The sequence below is a fragment of the Schistocerca serialis genome, chromosome 4 (genome assembly GCF_023864345.2).
Source record: "Schistocerca serialis cubense isolate TAMUIC-IGC-003099 chromosome 4, iqSchSeri2.2, whole genome shotgun sequence".
NCBI lineage: Eukaryota > Metazoa > Arthropoda > Insecta > Orthoptera > Acrididae > Schistocerca > Schistocerca serialis.
This window is the reverse complement of record NC_064641.1, coordinates 737,768,830-737,788,511: the sequence shown is the minus strand read 5'-3', so window position 1 is coordinate 737,788,511 and position 19,682 is coordinate 737,768,830. Positions and strand designations below refer to the sequence as shown.

Below are 19,682 nucleotides of genomic sequence, written 5' to 3'. Positions count from 1 at the left end.
AATTGGCGATTCTGGGTTGGCTTTTGTTCTTGTACACGCGTTCAGTAACGACTGCGGTCTTCTTAAAGATGGTTGTGAAATATTACGAAGAACAGGTAGCCAGTGCGTGTTCGTGGTACGAATACACCCTGTGGTGAGGTGCATTGCTTGACTGCGCTGTGTGTCGATTATTTTAGTGTGAGCACTGCCTAGCGAGGTAGAATAGCAGTATTCTGCGACTGAGTGTGAAAGAACTAGAGCTGATGATCTGAGGACTGTTGCAATGGGCACCCTAGACAGTTCTTATTAACTTCTGGAGTATATTGTTCCGAGTTTTGATTTTAACTGCCAGATTCCAGAGATGGATTTTGTATATCACAGACCTGTCTGGGCTCATACCTTGCTATTTTGGAATATTGCAGTACTGGAGAGCCTGATTTCTAAATGAGATGTTAGGTTTGTAGTTTGCTTGTTTATTTTGTAGGCGGTCGGTTGACGTACGACAATCTTTTGAGGATTCGGTCGGAGAGTAGTATTAATCCAATGTCTGTAGGTCAGATGCTTATGTTGCTTCAGTTTCCCTAAAGCTTCCATCCAGAGCGATCAGAGCAAGATCGTCCGCGTAAATAAATTTCGTTGACTTTTTTCTGGAAGGCCGTGTGTATACAAATTAAAAAGGGGTGGCGCTAGAACAGAACGTCTCGCGATACAGTCATTTAGTTTGTGAGTTCTGCTTTTAAAATTTTCTGAGAGCAGCTGGAAGTGTCTATTGTTCAGCAGTTAGTGATCAGTTTCTGACACAGAATAGTGCTGATAAGTTCGAGCAGGAGCTTGTAACGCCAGACGTTATCGTAGGCTGCAATTAGATCTAAGACGACCCCCCTATGTTTATCTTCTACTTATCAAAGGGAATTAGATTAGGACATGAGATGCGGAATTTGATAGACAAGTATTGATATTAGGACAGAAAAATAACTGAGGAAGGCCGTAATAGGTAGTGAAGATATAAAATGAATACTGGCAAAGCAAGAAAAAGTTCCTAAAAAAGAGAAATATATTAGCATCGAATAGAAATTGAAGTTTTTTTCTGAAAGTATTCGTGTGGCGTGTAGTCTTGTACGGGAGTGGAACCTGAGCGAAAAACATTTCAGACAAGAAGAGAGTACGAGCTTTCGAAATGTGGTGCTACATAAGAATGCTGGTGATTAGATGGATAGATCGTATAAGTAAAGAGAAAATACCGAACCGAATTGGAGTAAAAAGAAATTTGTGGTACAACGTGAACAAAAGAAAGGATCGGTTGATAGAGGACATATCCGGTGTTATAAGGGAAGCGTCAGTGTATTAGCGGAGAGAAGCGTGGAATGTAAAAGTTACAGAGACAGAAAGCCTTGATTACAATAAGCAGGCTAAAGTGGATATAAGTTGCAGTAGTTTAAGGTTGCCAGGCTGTTCCTCATATTCTTACGCTTTTTTTTTACTGTTAATTTAGCCTTACGTTTTTTATTTCTCCATACAGCACTTTCTTCCGTTTTTTTAATATTTGGCGCTGGCCTATCGTAGACCCAACATAGTCCTTCCCCCCGATATACATATAACAAAAATGCGCATTACTTCGATTATATTTGTTATTATTACCGTTCTAACACAGATTTTAAGGAAGTCTATGTGTAGCTTGGTACTTAAGATCACTCGATCGCACAGTCGATATTGTTGTCGACAACTTAATTTCCGTGTGATGCTACACACAAGTTCGTAAACTCCATTGCAGTGATAATTTTTGAATCCATACAGTACTTACCCTAGTTTTCTTCATTTAATTTTGTTCGAGAATCGCAATAATTCACAAGCTAAGAAGAAACTAACAATTACTGTAGTATAGTCAAGTGTTTTTAAAGAAATGGGAAGATAATTTAATGTGGGTTAGACCAGGTTCAGCTTTTGTTTGTACGTTGTGGAGGAAGGAATTTGACATTTCGCATGGCGGACAGTTTGATCTCAGGTACCATAAGGAGAAAGCAAGTATTCAGTCCACATAAGTGTCTAAATATTTTGAGGTCAAAAGCAATCAGTATCAAAATACATGGAAAAAAAGGAGCTAAGTGTTATTGAATGACGTAAGTCTGTGCATAACCTGTAAGAACTCGCAAAGAAAGAACGTTAAATTCTATGTGAGAGACCAAGATATTAGAGATATTTCATAAACATTCCTTAATAAGGTTTCAAGTGTATTTTATTGTTTCTGTGACACTTTTTGAAATATCTCGAAACCCGTTATGATCACTCGGCTAGTAATAAGTATGTAATGTTGGAATCTCTTCCTTTGAGTGAGGAAATAGAATATTGTGAATTCGAACTTGTAGTGGAAATATTCAATGTACACGGTCAAGTCAGCCTGGATCAGCTGTATGAAGAATGTTTGTGATATGAAAGTTACGTTAACTGACTGTGTCGCTAGAGATGGTAATGTTGTGTCCAAGTGGTTGAAATTCTTCACACTAGTGCCTCAGAAAAAAATAACAGATGTCTCTCCACTCGTGTGTGTTATACTAAGGATATCAGTTTCAAATGCTTTTGTGGAATGAGAGTTTTCTATGATGATGAACAAGTGGACTACTGATAGGAACAGGTGTTCACCAGAAACACACAAAATCAGAGCTTCACAATGTAATAAATTTTGACGTTTCTTGCAGAGAGCTTTTAACCCATTGGAGAATGACAGTGCATGCCTGGGTAAAGCTGGAACAATTTCAAAATGCGACAGTGATATGAAGCAATAAGGTTGAAGACGTAAATGTGTAAAAAATGTCCATGAAAAAGTTTCCTTTCTCTACAAGGGAAGTGGCAACCCAATAGTACCTACGCAGCGATGAAGAGATATCCTCAGGATAGAGTGTAGGGATGTTGGTTATGGCCGAAACAACCGGTTTTCGGTTGCATCGGTTGTTTTACGCCCCAGTTTAACCTAATTGTAAAACCCCTCTCAAATTAAACAGTTTCTTAAATAATCGATTTTACGTTTTTTTTAATTACTGTCATCTCGTGTAGTAAACGTAGAAATAGAAGAATATCAGTGTTTGAGCATTACGAATGGTCAGTGCTAAAGGGGGAAAACTGAGGTTGAAGAACAATGTTTTTTGCAGATAAAGGCATATTATGTAAACAAAGGCAGGAGATAAGTTACTTTCTATTCTTATTGTATAGTATGAACGAATTGTGATTAAGTTTTTAATTTATTACTGTTAGCATAATTTCCTTTCCATTTTATTATTTCTTAGAAACGCCAGGCAGGTATTTAATCATTTTAAAGAAAATGAAGCATTGAACTTCATTGCTACGTCATTTTGTAAAAATATTTCTGGACTGCAGTACAAGGGATGCCTGGCGACGACAGCGAGAAACTGCCGTGTGGATTGGGGGGGGGGGGGAGACAGACAAGTCTTTTGCACCCTGCATGTTGGGGTCTCTTAAGCTACGACACAGCAACAGGGACATTATTGTCTCAGCAATGCTGTACCAATTCTTACGGCATTGTTCGTCGCTCGGTTCTGTCGGCATTGCTATTAAAATAGCGCTGTTCGTTTTTGCTATGTTTTATAATAACGTGATATTTCAAGCCAGTGCAAATTTTACGAATACAAATTACTTTTTAAAAAAAAAAGTTCATTTAAAAACGAAAAAATCCAACAGTACTCCTACGGCTAATTGATATTTGTTTTTTACTCTGTTGTCAGTAAAAAACACCTGTTATAACTGAGACCAAACAAATACCGAAGAATATTGGTTATTCAGAAGTAAAATACCGGGATCGATTTTAACCGGTAGGTGTTCCCCATCCCTAGTAGAGTAACGAGATTTTCGTAACTCTTCGTACTTTGGGACCACAACGACAGGCACGTGGGAGAAATGCGAGTGCAGCCGTTATGTCGGTGGCGGTTTAGTGAAACAGAGCTGTGAGAAAGTGTGTCGTGCATGCAGGATAGCAGTGCGTACGGCGGCACGTCGCGTCTATTTATAGCGCGGCCGCGTGTCGGCGGCGCTCGCGAGATGCTCGGCCAGGTCGCAGCACGCCGCCTACCGCCCGCCGGCCGCGTGCGGCGGGCTGCCTAAGCGGCAGGCTACTGCGCAGTTTGAGCCGCGGCGGCAGCGGCAGCGCCAGCCCAGCCGGCCGGGCCCGCCTCCTGCCCCACTCATTACTTCCAGTCGCGTGCGACGCGGCGCGCAGCGGGCGGAGACGGCAGCGCCGGCGACACAGCCGGATCGCAAACCGACGCGGCCCGCGCCCGCGCCGACTCGCCTCGCAGCGCCGCCTCGCCACGCCGCCGCCGTCGGAGCTCGCCGTCACGATTCGGTGCACTGTGCGAGCCTGACCGCCGCCACGGCCTGACGGGAGCGCTAGCGGGAGGGTGGGAAAGCCGGACACGAGGGAGACGCGCGCCCGCCGCATGTGGTACTGCTCCGAAAACTACAACCCACAGCCGCACTCCTCGTATTTCGTTTACCAGGATGTAGAGTACAAAATGTTCTGTGTGAGTATCCCGAAATAAAGCTCTTCTCGATGATAGCTCAGCGCAGGAAGTGTTGCATTAGTGTCTCTCTGTGATGCGTTCCGTTCTCGCTGTCTCCTCTGGCGACACGTGACTTGGCCGGCGGTGTGAGAGGTGGTGACGTTTCGGACGCGAGTGGCTTTGGAGATGTTTGCAGTGTACCGGCGGTGAATTGTCAGCTGTGCAGGTGATGAATGATTTGTCGTCGAACTGTGCGCCGCGCCTGCCGCCAGAAACTTTTGGACAGTGTTTTGGTTTCGTCAGCGCATGCTCAGTGAGCTACGTCAGTGAACTGGCGGTACTTCACTCGTTAGATGGCAGTGTTTTCGCACAGCTGCTGCTATTGTTCTTTTTTCATCTTCAACCTTATATTCAATGTGAATGTAAATATGCGGTATCCTCTTTCACGTTAAACAACACTCTTACTTTTCGTCCCCCGTACTGTTTTGTGGTTCATATTTAATTTCTACGGGCGTTGTAAGAGATACAGCTCCTTGTGGATACCCACACAGTATTTACGGAGTAACCATTACAATTTGCGTGGTGTTAGTGTACTTGAACTCCTTCATTCTTCGGCGCCCTTTGTAATTTACAGTTAAGAGTAAAATTCCTCGAATCTCATTTATAAGCTACTATGTTGACATAAAAACGTTGTGAAAACGCCAAGAGGCGTATCGGCTTATACTAAGTTGTGCTTTGACAAATCCGCGGTGGCGAAACACGCTGTCGGGTTTCTTTCACAGACGGGAAACATACGACCGGGCTGTGACTGCGGCGCCATGTCTGCAGAGTGTGTGACACTTGGGTGTCTTCGTGCGTGCTAAGCAAGCGGTGTGTTAATTATCATTTTCCTGCAGCGTAGCGCCGATTAGATCCACACTGGAGCTTCCATGTTGGTGTATTCGTCAAATAATCACCTCTGTGTGTCCACTGCTGTGAAAGGCAGCCCAGCGTGGGTTGGGGGGCAAGAACGTAATGCGTCAGCAGACTGCTCCTAGGCGACAACGTGTCGCCAGAATGTGCGAGGAATTTTCCACTATACGTCCGATGAGTGAACACGTACGTCAGCGAGGCGTTGTACTGTGCTTACGCCATATTTGTGCAACTCATCCAGCGCGTCTTAAGTGAAGAGTGCGAAACAAGTCATTGTAGCGAGGAGAGTCTGAAACTAGAAGGAACTGTGTTCATTTCTATATAAGACTCTTGTACACAGACAATGACGTTTACTTAACATGAATGTCGGTCTTCTAACCACCAGCACTCGTAATATTATTGGCAAGTTTTACTACCACCAAATCTCGGCCATTATTTTATTGCATGGAGGGGGTACCCTCACATCGTAGTACACCAAATAAACATTCAGAAACATGGTTTACTACTTTTTTCATAAAGCAAGAGATTTTAGGAAATTTCCAACTTTTACTGTAAGAAAGTGTCTTGACTGTGATTGAAAGTCAAGGAATGTGTGACATCAGAAAGGCCAGAATGCGTATTGAACAAATATCAATGGCCATGTTCTTTGATTCATAAGACTACTGTGCTCATTGTCCTGGAGTAATGCCAGCACTAGTTATTAAGTTATTGTGACTGGGGCAACATGTATACAACTGGTATTCTCTTTTGATAAAAGTCGTGTAAATATTTCCTATTTTTTTAACAGTTTCAGATAGTAGTAGGGCTAGAGACTAGTGAATAAGAAGTATCATCTGACTGCTTCCGAAGGCTGTTGTGAGTGGTCTCCACTAGTCTCTCAGAATCGTTTCGTATTGTTGGTAAACAGGTTTGATGCGAAGAACTCATAATAATTTGAGCCAGCCACCCCCCCCCCCAAATATCTCTCTCTCTCTCTCTCTCTCTCTCTCTCTCTCTCTCTCTCTCTCTTGTGTGTGTGTGGGTTGGGGGGGCGGGGGGAGAATGCCGAAATGGTGAGGGCAGGTGACGGCCCAAGAGCGGTGTTGCCAAAGGCGCACATTCTGTTCAGAGCGCCTAAACAGGTCTCAGAATGACGAACGGCGTTGACCTTGGAATCCGAAGCGCCGTGTAATGTACGGTCACCCTGATTCTGTCTTGCTGAAGCTGGCAGCCGTTTCCTCTCTTCATATGACAGTCTTTACTAGCAGTGACATGCCAGCACTGATATTTTCTCCGGCGTAGAGCATTCAGGTGTTCACGTACTACGGGTTAGTGTTTCCCAGTAACGAGATTAGTTTTTAGAGCTGCAGGTCATTCGCCTACATAAAGCCTGTTGAATTTTCCCGTTGGTGGTGTACTGTAAAGTAGCCAGCACCAGCACCTTAAGGCACTCGGCGTTAGGGACAGACGGCTGGCCCCGCCGCTTAGGCCACACGCACACACGGTCGCCGAGCCTCGGCCGGCTTTATTGATCTTGGCGCAGATTCTTAGACCGTCAGGCAGTTCGCTCGGTGGCCACCAATGAATCATTAACGTGACTCACGCACGGAGTGTCGTAACGACACCCCGTCATGCACCGTTCGGCGCCAGGGGCGGCGTCGGTGGCGGTGGCAGCGTATGCGCCCGGCCGCCGCTCCCAGAATAGACCCGCACTCCTCCACAAAATGTGCACGTCACCGCGTCTCCAGCACACCACACGGAAATAGTCCATAAAGGTGTATCACTTCAGCCTTCTGATGTTCGTGTCGATTCACCAGTGGCTGTCACTGCTTGTCGGTCTGTAGGTGCTGCGCAAGTGGAATGCTAATATCCAACCCTAGCTATGACAGTCTGTGATGTACTGGCTTACTTGTTGACTTCGACCTGATAGTTGCGTAATTAACTGCTGGGTTAGGTCCACGATTCGATCCCAGCTGGTCCCAGCACATTTTTTGCAAGTTACCGTCATAAACTGTTTCAGAATTGCTCCCACCATTCTCCCAGTACATTTCAAATTACAACCTTATTTTGCCGGACTGTACAAATACCAACGATTGTGTTTATGCTTCTATTCGCGTGGACATAAATTTCCCGCCTTCAAGGGATTTGCTGACTTTTAACGGTCATCTTCAGTCTGAAGACTTGGTTGTTGCAACCTCTCTACGCTACTCCGTCCCGTGCATCCCTCGTTATTTCCGAAACACTGCAACCTACATCCATTTGGACGTCCTTGCTGTATTCATCCTTTTGTTTCCCCTCTACAGTTTAACCCCCTTACTTCGCTCTATAACCAAGTAGAAAATTTCTTCTAGCCTCAGGACGTGTACTACCAACCGATCCATTCCTTCAGTCATATTGTGCCATAACGTATCGGTTTCGTATCACCTCATTAGTTACTAGATCTGCCATATAATCTTCATCTGTATTTTGTACCACCACATTTCAGAAGCCTCTTTTCTGTTCTTAATATGGAACAAAAGTTTGGTTGGTTACTTGTGGTCTTGGACCCCTTACTTTTGAAAGTCGTATGACATGCGCCGGCCGGGGTGGCCGAGCGGTTCTAGGCGCTACAGTCTGGAACCGCGCGACCGCTACGGTCGCAGGTTCGAATCCTGCCTCGGGCATGGATGTCTGTGATGTCCTTAGGTTAGTTAGGTTTAAGTAGTTCTAAGTTCTAGGGGACTGATGACCTCAGAAGTCAAGTCCCATAGTACTTAGAGCCATTTTTTTATGACATGCATTTATTTGTCCTCTGGGGACGTCCAACCTTTCCATCGCAGATGACGTATGAATTTAAGGTTGTGTTCCTACAAGACGTCTTGAAAACAGCTCCGAAATTTACTAATGATATGACAGAAATAAATTCTATGATCTGTAATGGTGCAAACTTCGTGCAACAGTGTTGCCAGTGATATTCAAATGTGTAAAAAAAAGTTATATCATGGTTAGTTTTGTCCATTAAATCTGAGATTCCCGATAACGTATGCATGAGCTCTTTCAGAGGTCGGAGGAAGGCCCACCACCATTAGATCCATGGCTGTGGTTTGCAGACCAATCATTGGGTTGAGGTGGAGCCTTTATTGTTTTTTTTCTTTAAAAACAGCAACAAATGTCGTGTTAATGGTCTGATAGTCACCTTGCATTCAGATCAAAGGCTAAAAGAAGCATTGAACCATAAGCCAAGGAGCTGTCATTGCGACGCTCTTCAATTTTATATTCGACAATACGCCAACAGACGTTTCGTTATTCAAAATTTTCGAAGGGACATTACGTCTTTGCGCACCCCAACCAGCCCCCTCCCGCCTCCCCGTCGCCTGAAAGACGCGATGAGCTGTATTTGTTTGGGCTGATTTCAGATACACAACGCAAAAACGAAATTACAAGTATCTGTCGAGACATTGGAGGAAGTGCTCCTGACGACTCTTAGGGCAGACATTACAGTGCATTACAGTGCTTGATTTGTAAAAAGGGAGGTGGTTCCGGTACAGTGACCTTCCGGGAGGGACGGAGGGAGGGGATGGAAATTTAAACTTCTTTAAGCGCTATTTCAACACTTTCCTGCGCATTTTGAAAGTGTGAATGCAGTATTTGCACTAGTAAAAAATAAAGTTATATCGTACCACACATCAAGATCTGCGCTTCTGATTTCTTTTCGTCAGAAGTGCCGGTACGTACCGTCACAAATCAAGCGCTCTATGTACCCCCTCCCCGCCACACACAGAGGTTATATATATATACACATCACAAATCAAGCACTGTAATGTAATGTCTGTCCTAAGAGTCGTCAGGTGCACTTCCTTCATTGTGTCAACAGATACTTGCAATTTCGTTTTTACGTTGTGTATCTGAAATCAGCCCAAACAAATACTGTTCATCGCGTCTTTCAGGCGACGCCCAGTGTCAACGGAAAGCATAGATTTGTTTCCTATTACAAAATTATTTTTAAAACGGAGTTTCACGTGCCCATTCGACAGAGTGGTCCCAGATTAGTCTAGTGTGATATGCATTTAACAGGGACAGTAAAACTTGCACAGTAACTCCAGCAGCTGAGTTTTTAACGCTGTTACCAACTTGCATCGCACACACTGTTTTTCGACTTCTGCCTAATAACAATAAAATTTTTAATTTCTCCTACTGAATGCGGAAGCGATTAACAATTTTTGTCCACTCCAGATGGTTTCCGTGCAATGTATGATATATCTACAGAAATGTTTCGCCTGTTGGGCTTGCAGATGGCAGAGTTTTTATCTTTGGCTCGTAGTGCAAATTACAGCGCTTGTAGCCTAGGGTTTATAATTTTTTGTAAAGCACCCATGATACGCAGTTAAATACCTGTATTAAATGGCTTCACCCAATACTTTTCTCCACCCCTATTAAAATTGTGTAAGTCAGTCATAGCCAATTCCGCCACTTATGTACGGTAGCACGCTAAATAAAGTAATTACTGATATTTGCAAATTTATTTCATACTGAAGGTATGTACGCAGACCAAAAACGCACGATTATGCAGCGTATGTAAGTACGTGCAAACAGATCTTTATGGAGGTAAATGAAGAAATTTTGTTTTCAAAATACCGTTTAAGTGCATTAAAATTGGAAAGCGTAATTGACTTATGTGTGTAATTAGCAGTGAACGATACTAGGTGCTTCGTGTGGTATAATGAAATACATCACAATGGGGAGCTTTGCAACAGACAGCGATGTACATTAGTATTGACAGTAAAATACACACTATACAACGTGTAAAACTGATTCCATTAGGCATCCCTAGTAAGCTTCGGATTTGGCAGCTGTAATCTTATCTCCCAGTAGTTCATGCGACGTCCTGTATCAGCTACATTGCCGTGGTATTGTCAAAGAGCGGTGACAAAGTACGTGATAGATAAGCAGACTAGCACCCCGCAGGACTTCCTGTGCCAGTGTTGCCACGAGGTTACGGATATTACAAAAGCAAGTGCGTTGTTAATCGTGAATCTGTGGTTGGGAGTCCAGTACCTCTTACTAGAGCAGTTGTGTGTTTCACCGAGAGAGCTAGTGCATTGGTTAAAGACCCTGGGTGCTTCTTCGGGAAGACTGGGGATCGTATCCTGCACAGCTTTACCGACTTAAGTGTCTCGTACTTACACGAATGTGATTCGATTGTTTCTTCAGAAGAGCCACTTGAATTGAGTCTTATTAGCCTATGTAATGACCTCGAAGTCGACAGGATCTTTTATTCTTCCTCGCTTTCATCATGATGAAACTGGTAGATTCTTGTCACCAGATCTTTCTTTCAAAAAATGTCTCTACCGATACCTCGCGTACTTGGTGTAAGTACGTTATGTAAGAGATGATTACCAAACTTGATAATATGAGCCTATTCTATTACATAGTAAATTTGTTCCAACGTCTGTAGAGTGATATAGAACGAATGAATAAAAAAAATCCTCTAGACAGACATTGCTTGAAATAGCAAATGTCATTTTTAGACGCGAGCATTATGTATGTGAGAATGGGACAGCAGATACACTTATTTCTCGTTATATCGCTTGTAGTCTCTTGGTTGTGAGACATACCGGTAGTTCCATTAATGTTAAAATATTTATCAAGTTAAGTCATTTTCCATCTTTTTTGCTTGGAAAGTGAAACAACTATGTTGTCTTTCAGCAAATATACGGATGGTAGGGAATAATGGGATGAAGAGTTTCTAAACAGATGACGTAATCTGAAAATCGTATAACATCGTTAATTGAGTGGGAGTCTCTATAGTGCCAAAACTCTCCTGTCATTGGAACTAAACTGATGTGGTCTGTTCCATATAGGTACAAGGAGCTGTGATTTAACTCAGGACCAATCTTGACTCCTTCCATCACATCGTGAGAGTGATTCTGGAGCTTAAGTCTTGCTGAAAATGGCTCCTTACAGGGGTCAGTATGGAAATCATCATTACTTATCTCCGTTGCTAATTGATGTTACGCTGTACATTAAATACAGTGTACAGTCAGAAAGGAAAACCAGCAAGTAGCAGAGAAAAGTAGTTCCCAGGCATAATCACCATAGCTCCGGAGAAACAAGGAAAGGTAGTTCTTGTGCTGTACAATGTTGAGCAGTTGATGGAATAAAGTTCGAACACAATTGGCTGCAAAGTTGTTTGGTTGGGTTGTTTGGGGAAGGAGACCAGACAGCGAGGTCATCGGTCTCATCGGATTAGGGAAGGACGGGGAAGGAAGTCGGCCGTGCCCTTTCGAAGGAACCATCCCAGCATTTGCCTGGAGCGATTTAGGGAAGTCACGAAAAACCTAAATTAGGATGGCCGGACGCGGGATTGAACCGTAGTCCTCCCGAATGCGAGTCCAGTGTGCTAGCCACTGCGCCACCTCGCTCGGTTGCAAAGTTGTTCATTAGGGGAGAGGGAATCTGGATTTTTGTAGGTTGCTAACTTTCATGAAAGAATCCCGCTGAAACCTTGAGGCTGGTACTGTAGGGTGTGTCTATTTCCCAACCGAACGTAATGTGTCAAGTTAATGTAGGAAAAACATTTTTTATGGTACTTGGATATAAATATTTGACTTATAGCCCTGTCATAAAGGCATCGAGACATGCTTCTGGATAGGGTGAGATGCAAGTGCAGTGTAATCACCAGATACGGACTGTCTTACTTTCAGTAGAAACAAACCTACCCCCCCCCCCACTCACTCTCTCTCTCTCTCTCTCTCTCTCTCTCACACACACACACACACACACACACACACACACACACACACGCGCGCGTAAGCCTTTGTGAGGTCATAACTGCACAATAGTCATTTTCCATACACTACCGTATACTCGTATTCATAGTCTTGTTAAATGGAAAAATACTGCTCTGAGGCAACAGACGTCCAGTGTTCCTCGCTGACTCAGCCGATGAGATCAGCTGGCTGAGTACATATATTTGAAGATCCGTGAGTGTAGCTGTGCATATGTTTACAGTTGAGCGTAAAGGGGACTTCATTCGTTCGCCGTCATTAGTGTTCCTTTTGTGTCATTTGATAGAGCACAATTTTTTGGGGTCTACAGTGAAGGCCGCTAGAATTCAGCGTTGTAAACCTCCACCTCCACACTGGGTATTACAGGCGAAAGTGAATTCACTGAGGTACGAAATGACGCTGCTCAGCAGTCTCGGCTTTCCCTTCAGCGCTCTGACACCGTATTTAATGCCCAGCTGTTTTCAGAGTTTTTTTCTAACGTTCCTCTTGTAGCTGCTAAGATGGCTGCCACAGTGATCGATAAACCCGTACGTCTTTCGCTTTTCCTTATCGCCTCTCTTCTCATTTGACCGCATTTAGTTGCTCCTATCTATTGTTGCTGATTTCTTATAAAAAGGATAAATAAAAAAGGCGGAAGGCACCAGCCTTTTCAGTTGTTTGATATTTTTAAGCCACGGAAACGTGTCCGTTAGCGAGAAATAGTGAAATTTCGAAGTGTTTTAATAGCTCAAACCTTTCCATGGCGCACAAAAATGCCCTCGTTAAAACTACTCCAGAGTAATATTTCTTAAAGGTGGAGCATGATCATGATCTTTGTTACTTACTTCTACCGGCGGTCTCGTCGTTAATGGATTATGATCTTTATGTATGTAACCATCGCATAACATCATGTGTGTTAAAGAGTGTTGTCGCTGTTGGCCTTTTGATCAAACAATTAGTTGCCATTTGTCTTGAAACTCTAAAAGGGATCGGAAAAAAAGTCAACTGTGGGAAACAATTGAGCAAATAACCAGGGAATCTTTGTTGATGACCATTTCCAGTATATTGTAAAGCCAGTACCACCATTTCCACCACTGTCTATCTGATAACATTTGAATACTTTATATTTTAAAACACCTTAGAAGTACACATGTGACCGATAATTACTGTTGCAATTATTTTTCTCGCAGTGTACAATTCTGGATGTTTCATTCCAGTGTGTGTCGTGGTCATAATTTTCAAAGGCGTCAGGATCTTAGCCATGTTGATGAACTGGAGAGACATATTCATTCCAGTAGATAGGATTTTAACTGATGCTCTTCTTGTTTGCACATCTTTATATTATAATACCACTAGTGCAACAATACACAGATTGTCCCAGGAGGAGTGGTCAGTATTCAGGGATATGACAAGAACGATCATTCGAAGCAAGAAAAACTTGTAAATATGGGCTCTAAAATGCATATTCAATAGCTCTGAAAATTTGATCGTCTTCGCGACTGTGAAACACTTACCTCCTACTGAACAAGTGCTCATAGCTCTTCAGATGCGCATTTTAGAGCCCATTATTACTAGGCTGTTCTTTATTATTTTGGGTCATACTACCCCCTCCCAAACAATGGAAAGCTAGAGCTTGCAGTAGAAGAGATTTGTTTCACAGTGTCGGAGGTGAACAAGTGTTCTAACTCTTAATGTATGCATTTCAGACCCCCCTGTTTATTGGTTTTTTACTTAGAATGATCGTTCCTGATCTCTGAATATTTACCATCTCTCCCAGGACACCCTCTACTTATGGGGTGTTCCTCCCCAGATTTATCGAGCGCATTTTCTGTTATGTTCAGGCTGATACTTGCGATTTAGTTTTTGCAACGTGTAGTTGCAGTCAGTCAAAAGAAAGAAAAATGCTCCCCTTCCGGTCTTTCATACAACGCCCAGTGTCGACGGAAAGCATCGGCATTTTCCCATAACAAACAAAATAATTTTTATAGCGGAATTTAACGTTCCTCTTCGATGTGTATGAGCAAGGAAAATAAAACACGAAGAATAGAGTGTTTTCCGGAACCGATAGTACCGCCGTTGACAGGTACTGACTGCTACTGCGCTGCTCGGTCGCTGCTGGAGTACTGGCTATTTATCTTGTTTTCCTGTCACTGTTAATATTTATCGATAAAACAAAAATCGCACTATACTAATTTGGGATCGTTCTATCGAATGGCCGCGTAAAATCGCACGTTAAAGTCAATTTGTTCGTAATGGGGACAAACAAGAGCAGTCGCCAACACTGGGCGTCGCATGAAATGCCTGACGAGCAGTACTTGCTTAGCTGACTCCAACTGTACTTGCAAAAACGAAATCGCAAAAATCTGCGGAAACAACAGAAAATGCGGTTGATGATTGTTAGGAGGGACACATGACATATATACATGTTCATCTATTTTGTGTCCCAAAGACTCACTTCTTAGTATGATATCCTCTTGGCAGCTATAGATTACATCTAATACCATTAAGGAACATTCTTTCTTGGAGTTTACATGGAGTTCTCCTGTTTTCGCTGTAGTCCAGCGTTCATTTTTTAGACAAAGGAGCTTCATGAACAGATACTGTCATGTGTTATTTTTTGCTACTTTGAACTTCTGGAGTAATGTGTCAGGATTTTAGACTTACAAACATATAAAAGACATGCTGTGTAAGATGGACGTCCCAATATTTCATAAGGAGTCAGTGTAATGGAACAGGGTTTTACCAAGCAATAGCTCCAATAGCGTCTCACTACTTTGCCATACCGTTAATATTCCGTAAATTTTTGTATGGGATTAGATATCGGAGCAATTTTTTTTGGGTTTTAATGGCCGTATTTACTTTTCATCGCCTTTCGATACCTCCTGGCTGTAGCGGTACATTGATATAATGTCTGTTTAGGTTTCGCAGACATAACTGGGAAGTGCACAAAATGTGATTCCAAGCGTACTGGCTCATTGCTTTTCCAATTCAGTTAGGCAGTGTTTACGTAGCAGTCAAGCCGATACCGCACGGTGCCAGCAATCTTGGTGTACTCTTTTAGCAGTTTTCATTTTTTCGCAATACGTTTCACTCAAAACATTGATGAGTTTTGAATTATTGAGCTTAAGTTTTCATTAGCTTTTGATCGTTAATTATAGGAGCTAAACTATTCCATTAAAAGAACCATAGTTGTTTGATTGTCTTGATGTGGTAAGTTAGAGCGTTAATCATACGGGGAAAAAATTAATCTGCTGCATACTATCATTTATTGAGAACTTCGTTTCACTGCCTTGAACAGTTGCTGAACTGTTCATGGTGTCCACATTACGTGGTGACACATGTACTATGAGAGCGGACTTCAACGGAATGTCCAAGTGCTGTGGGTACAGCGCGCAAATGTTTGCCGTCCTTCCTTAGAACAATTAACGTCAGCTGGGCGAAGTAGGCAGACTTCTGGAGCCGGGTGAGGTTGGTTGACGGCGGCGAAGTTTCTGGAAGACGAGATGTCCAGACGCCGCATGTTGACCAGGCTGTCTTCTATAATGGTCGACCCTGCGTATCTCTGCCGTTACAACAGCTTATGCACTTGCTGGCGGTGATTTCTCGTTAACGGAGACACAGGCCGTCGTCTGATGTGGATGACGATGTGCTGTTCTTTGTCTCTTGGTTTGGACCGTAAAACCAAGAGAAATACTGTCCCAGCAGGCTTTAGATTTGTAGTGTCTCAGCTGAAAAGATTGTGTAACTTGCTGCGAAAACAGCGTTCATAGAAAACTCATTGTGTTGATAGATAGCTTTTCGTGTCTGCTGTGAGATATTGATGCTCTTAGACGATAATTTTCAGTGTGAGCTGACTATTAGTTTTGTCTAATAGCTATAACACTGTTAGAAACTGTACCTAAAAGATATCTATATAGGCTTCAAACGAAGCTGAATCGGCTAGCGTGCGGTGCTCCTGAAACTACTCCGCTAAACTTTTCAGTTGTTTGTGAAATCTGACATACTCCGTTCGTATATTATATTATATTATGTTACGTTCCGTTACATTGTTGGTAAGATAGTACATAATTGGGAAGCAATTGTGAAAATGATTAAGGTTTAATGAATCTTCAATTACGAAGTCTTGAGAGACGGAGTATATTTGGAACTAGGGCCCATATTCAGGGGAGTGATTTCGTAGATTACTCATCTGATTGTTAATTAAATCTGTATCTTAACAGCGCAAATTTACTCCTATTCTGGAAGATAACGAAGATTCTGAGATTTAGTACACTCATCAACTCGACTGTTAGCGTCTTATTCGCTAAGAGTTGCTTGCATAGTTTGACCTAGAATTCATCTGAGTCACTCATGGGTAAGTGATCTTATAGTTATTTCAAAATAACCCCGACCTATCCTCGTACCAGTCGTTCCACTGAGCTACTCTGCGGCGGCTGATTATGTAGGTAGCGTAGCGTAAAAAATGAATACTTCGGACATCTTTTAAGAAATAGAAATCGATATCCTGCAGACTTGGGGTGAAATGAGGTCTTGTACGGAAGAACCATACTGCCTTACGGAAACACGGTGACCGTGGTAATTCCTTTAGTTCGTATTTCAGTCTCGGGTAAAGAAGTTTTATTTTACGGGTTCGACTTTTTACCAAGTCATCATCAGGTGATTTGAGTATATTGCTTAGTAATACGTAAACTGGAGATGGCCGGAAAATTGTAAAAGTGAGGAAAAAGAGTATGAAATGTAAACAAATGTAGGAAATACTAAAGTGATGAGGATTCACATACATTAAGTTTCTGTCAAAGTATCGTAAACGTAAATTCCGTGCACAAGCGCACCGTTCTCGCAGCCGTTGTCATTTTTTATGACCGGGAGCCGCTACTTCTCGATCTGAATTGACATCACGATGCTAAGAAAAATATTCACCAAGTGTTTTCAGCGACTAATGGTAAATCAAAAGAAAGAGGAAAAAATAGTAAGTTTCGAAATGTGGTTGTGAAGAAGGTGCTTCAGATGTGGAGAAGGTGCTTTAAATGAAACGAACTACGGAAATAAATCTACAATAAAATAGGAAACAAGTGGAACATTTTTCGCCAAGAAATTGCGGGGAAGTGTGGCGAGGGGGGGAGGAGGAGAGATGGGGAAGGACGATTAGAATCATGGATCACATTTAAAATGGACGAAATTACCACCAGATTAGGGATGATGCACAGAAGACAGGAAATTGGAGTGCGGCGGCCGATATCTGTTGTAAGTAAAGTATACCAAAGAATAATGATTTCTTAATTGTCTGTTCAGCTCGTTACGTAGTTGAACTCTAACTTCCATTCTTGAAATTGGGGGAGCAAAATAGGATCTACCTCAGTCACTTCCAGATAACCGTTCCACGATATTTTTTTAGCGTCTCATTTTTCTTCAAGTCTAAAAGAAAGTGAATTTGCTGAAGATTGATCCTATCGTAAATAGGTTACTGTTGGACTTTGACGAAGCCCTTGAGCTGAAGAATACCGCAGTATACTGCCACCAGTTCAGGTGTGGGACGCAATACTGTAGACAACTATTACTGAGTGTGTAAGCGATAATTGTAGAATTCGAAATTCTACAGTATCAAGCCATGGAGGCGAACGTCAGTGGTATTAGAGCAACTGCTGTCGATATTGAGACTTTTCACTGTGTTAAGCTGTAGGCCAGATGTGCCCTTGTTCTCTTCAATTTTTCGTATAGGAAAATTTGCCTTTAACCCTCATCTCACGTTTTCGTTCTTCCTGAACTTTTTGTTACGTTGCCATAATGAACAGCTGCAGCATAGTGTCATCAAGTATTAGTAACTGCCACAGCATTAATGTTGTGCACATATGAAAACTATTGCGACAGGTCTTTACCGAGATGCATTGTGAATTTTTGTTGCAGCTTGCACTTTGCGCTCGATATTTGAGACGGAAGGAGGTCGCATTTCTACAGTAACACTACCATTGTTTTTTTGATTGCTCTATCTTCTACAGTGGTGAATTGAGAAGAGATATTTTCCATACCAGAAACATAGAATCAAATAATAAAGTCTTTGTATGGTTTAATTTCTCGCCGTGCCTAATGGAGATGATGTAAATGAGGCAAATAAGACCAGTCAAACGCTAAAGAATTAGCATGCGAGAATCTGAGCAGCGTGTTATGTGTAACGCCCTGTACATCTTAGCTCGCCTGTGATCGGCTCTTAACAGTGCTTTTTAATCGCTTGCATATCACATTTGATGGATTTTAAAGTATTTGTATGTGTGAATGGTGAAGGTACATGCAGGAATGACAGCGTTCAAGTAGACTGGAAATAATAAAAAGAGTATTCATTGTACAATTAAAAGAAAAATGATACTATCCAGCAAATATGTAGTCTAAGTGGGTTACAGGAAGATGTATGACTCAGCAAGTAACGTCGTGGAAAGGCTTGTAATGAAGTCCTAGCACAGTGAGGCATGCTACGAGGCCTAGATCTGCAGATTGGATGTCCGCTGAGATAAGATCCAGGATCGGCACTCGTCGGGAGTATACTCTAAATGAGGGACTGCGGAGCAGGAATCCCCCAAGAATGACTGACTACGTACAGCACGTGTGCCAGTCTAGGTACTGCTGAGGCAGAGGTATGCAGCGCAGAGTATTTTCTGGCACGTGATGTGCGGAGGGTAATAGTCACGAGCTGGCTGCACCTCCTACAATCGATTGGAACACTAACTGTCGACTGGTGGCATACTGAGTTCCCGGTGATAAGAAGTCTCTTTGTTATTCTCTGGCTTACTATCCGGATTTGTTGTGGTCGGAACTTGCTTGCAGACACTGTTCAGGTAGCAAACACCTGAGGCTAGACCACCTGCGAGACACTGGTGTGCATGCGGTTGCAGTCCGGTCGGATTGTAGGTGTGGATACTGCAGCCCTTCTTCCATGGGGAGAAGATCAGAGTCATCTTTCTGGCAACTGTAGCTCCTGCATGCCCTTCTCCATAGCAAAGCCATCGAGTTGTTGTGGGGAATCTGTTCTCCCCCCCAGGAGGGCGAGGGAGGGAGAGACAGCGAGTGCGCAGTACCCATCCATCGAGCGGCGCCGACGGGTGTCCGGGGGGAAGCATTGACGGCAGGAGCCCACACCCAGGAAATGGGGAAATGGTACCACAGTTTCAGAGGCGGCGTGAGGACAGGCACGACTGAAAAAGAAACAGATTGAGGATAAGACATCGCTATAGGGACGATGAAGGTGGTGGCAGGAAGGAATGCGCAAAGGAAAAGGTCAGAGCATCGGAGAGTTGGTCCGCATAGTGCACAGAAAAGGAAGAATAAGCCTCGGGAAAGGAATGAGGAATAGAGTGACCCGTTTAGCCGAAGAGACCGGCGGAGCCAGTAAGGCCGGCAGATAGAGGGCGGTGAGGAGTCCATTGAGCGCAAAACTACCACAGGCTGGCATAACCCCAGAGTGGGTTATCCTGGCAGTCCTGGATCCTCAGACTGGTAAAGGCCGAGTGGCTGGGTGGCCTGGGAGATAGACAGAGGCCAATCATAATGGAAGCCTGTTGGTGTGGTG

At 43.2% G+C, this 19,682-nt stretch overlaps 1 protein-coding gene across 6 annotated transcripts in view; it reads left to right on the top strand.

Annotated features, from left to right (window-relative positions):
* LOC126473257 (serine/threonine-protein kinase tousled-like 2) overlaps window positions 1–19,682 on the top strand; it is a 585,239-nt gene that overhangs the window by 422,300 nt on the left and 143,257 nt on the right. Inside the window, exon 1 of one of the 6 annotated variants that reach the window (XM_050100198.1) lies at window positions 4,356–4,508. The exons of the other annotated variants lie outside the window; for them this stretch is intronic. Coding sequence (XP_049956155.1) covers window positions 4,425–4,508 — 84 coding nt within the window. The 5' untranslated portion in view covers window positions 4,356–4,424. Of the gene's footprint in view, window positions 1–4,355; window positions 4,509–19,682 lie in introns of those variants that run through there. 6 annotated transcript variants of the gene reach the window in all.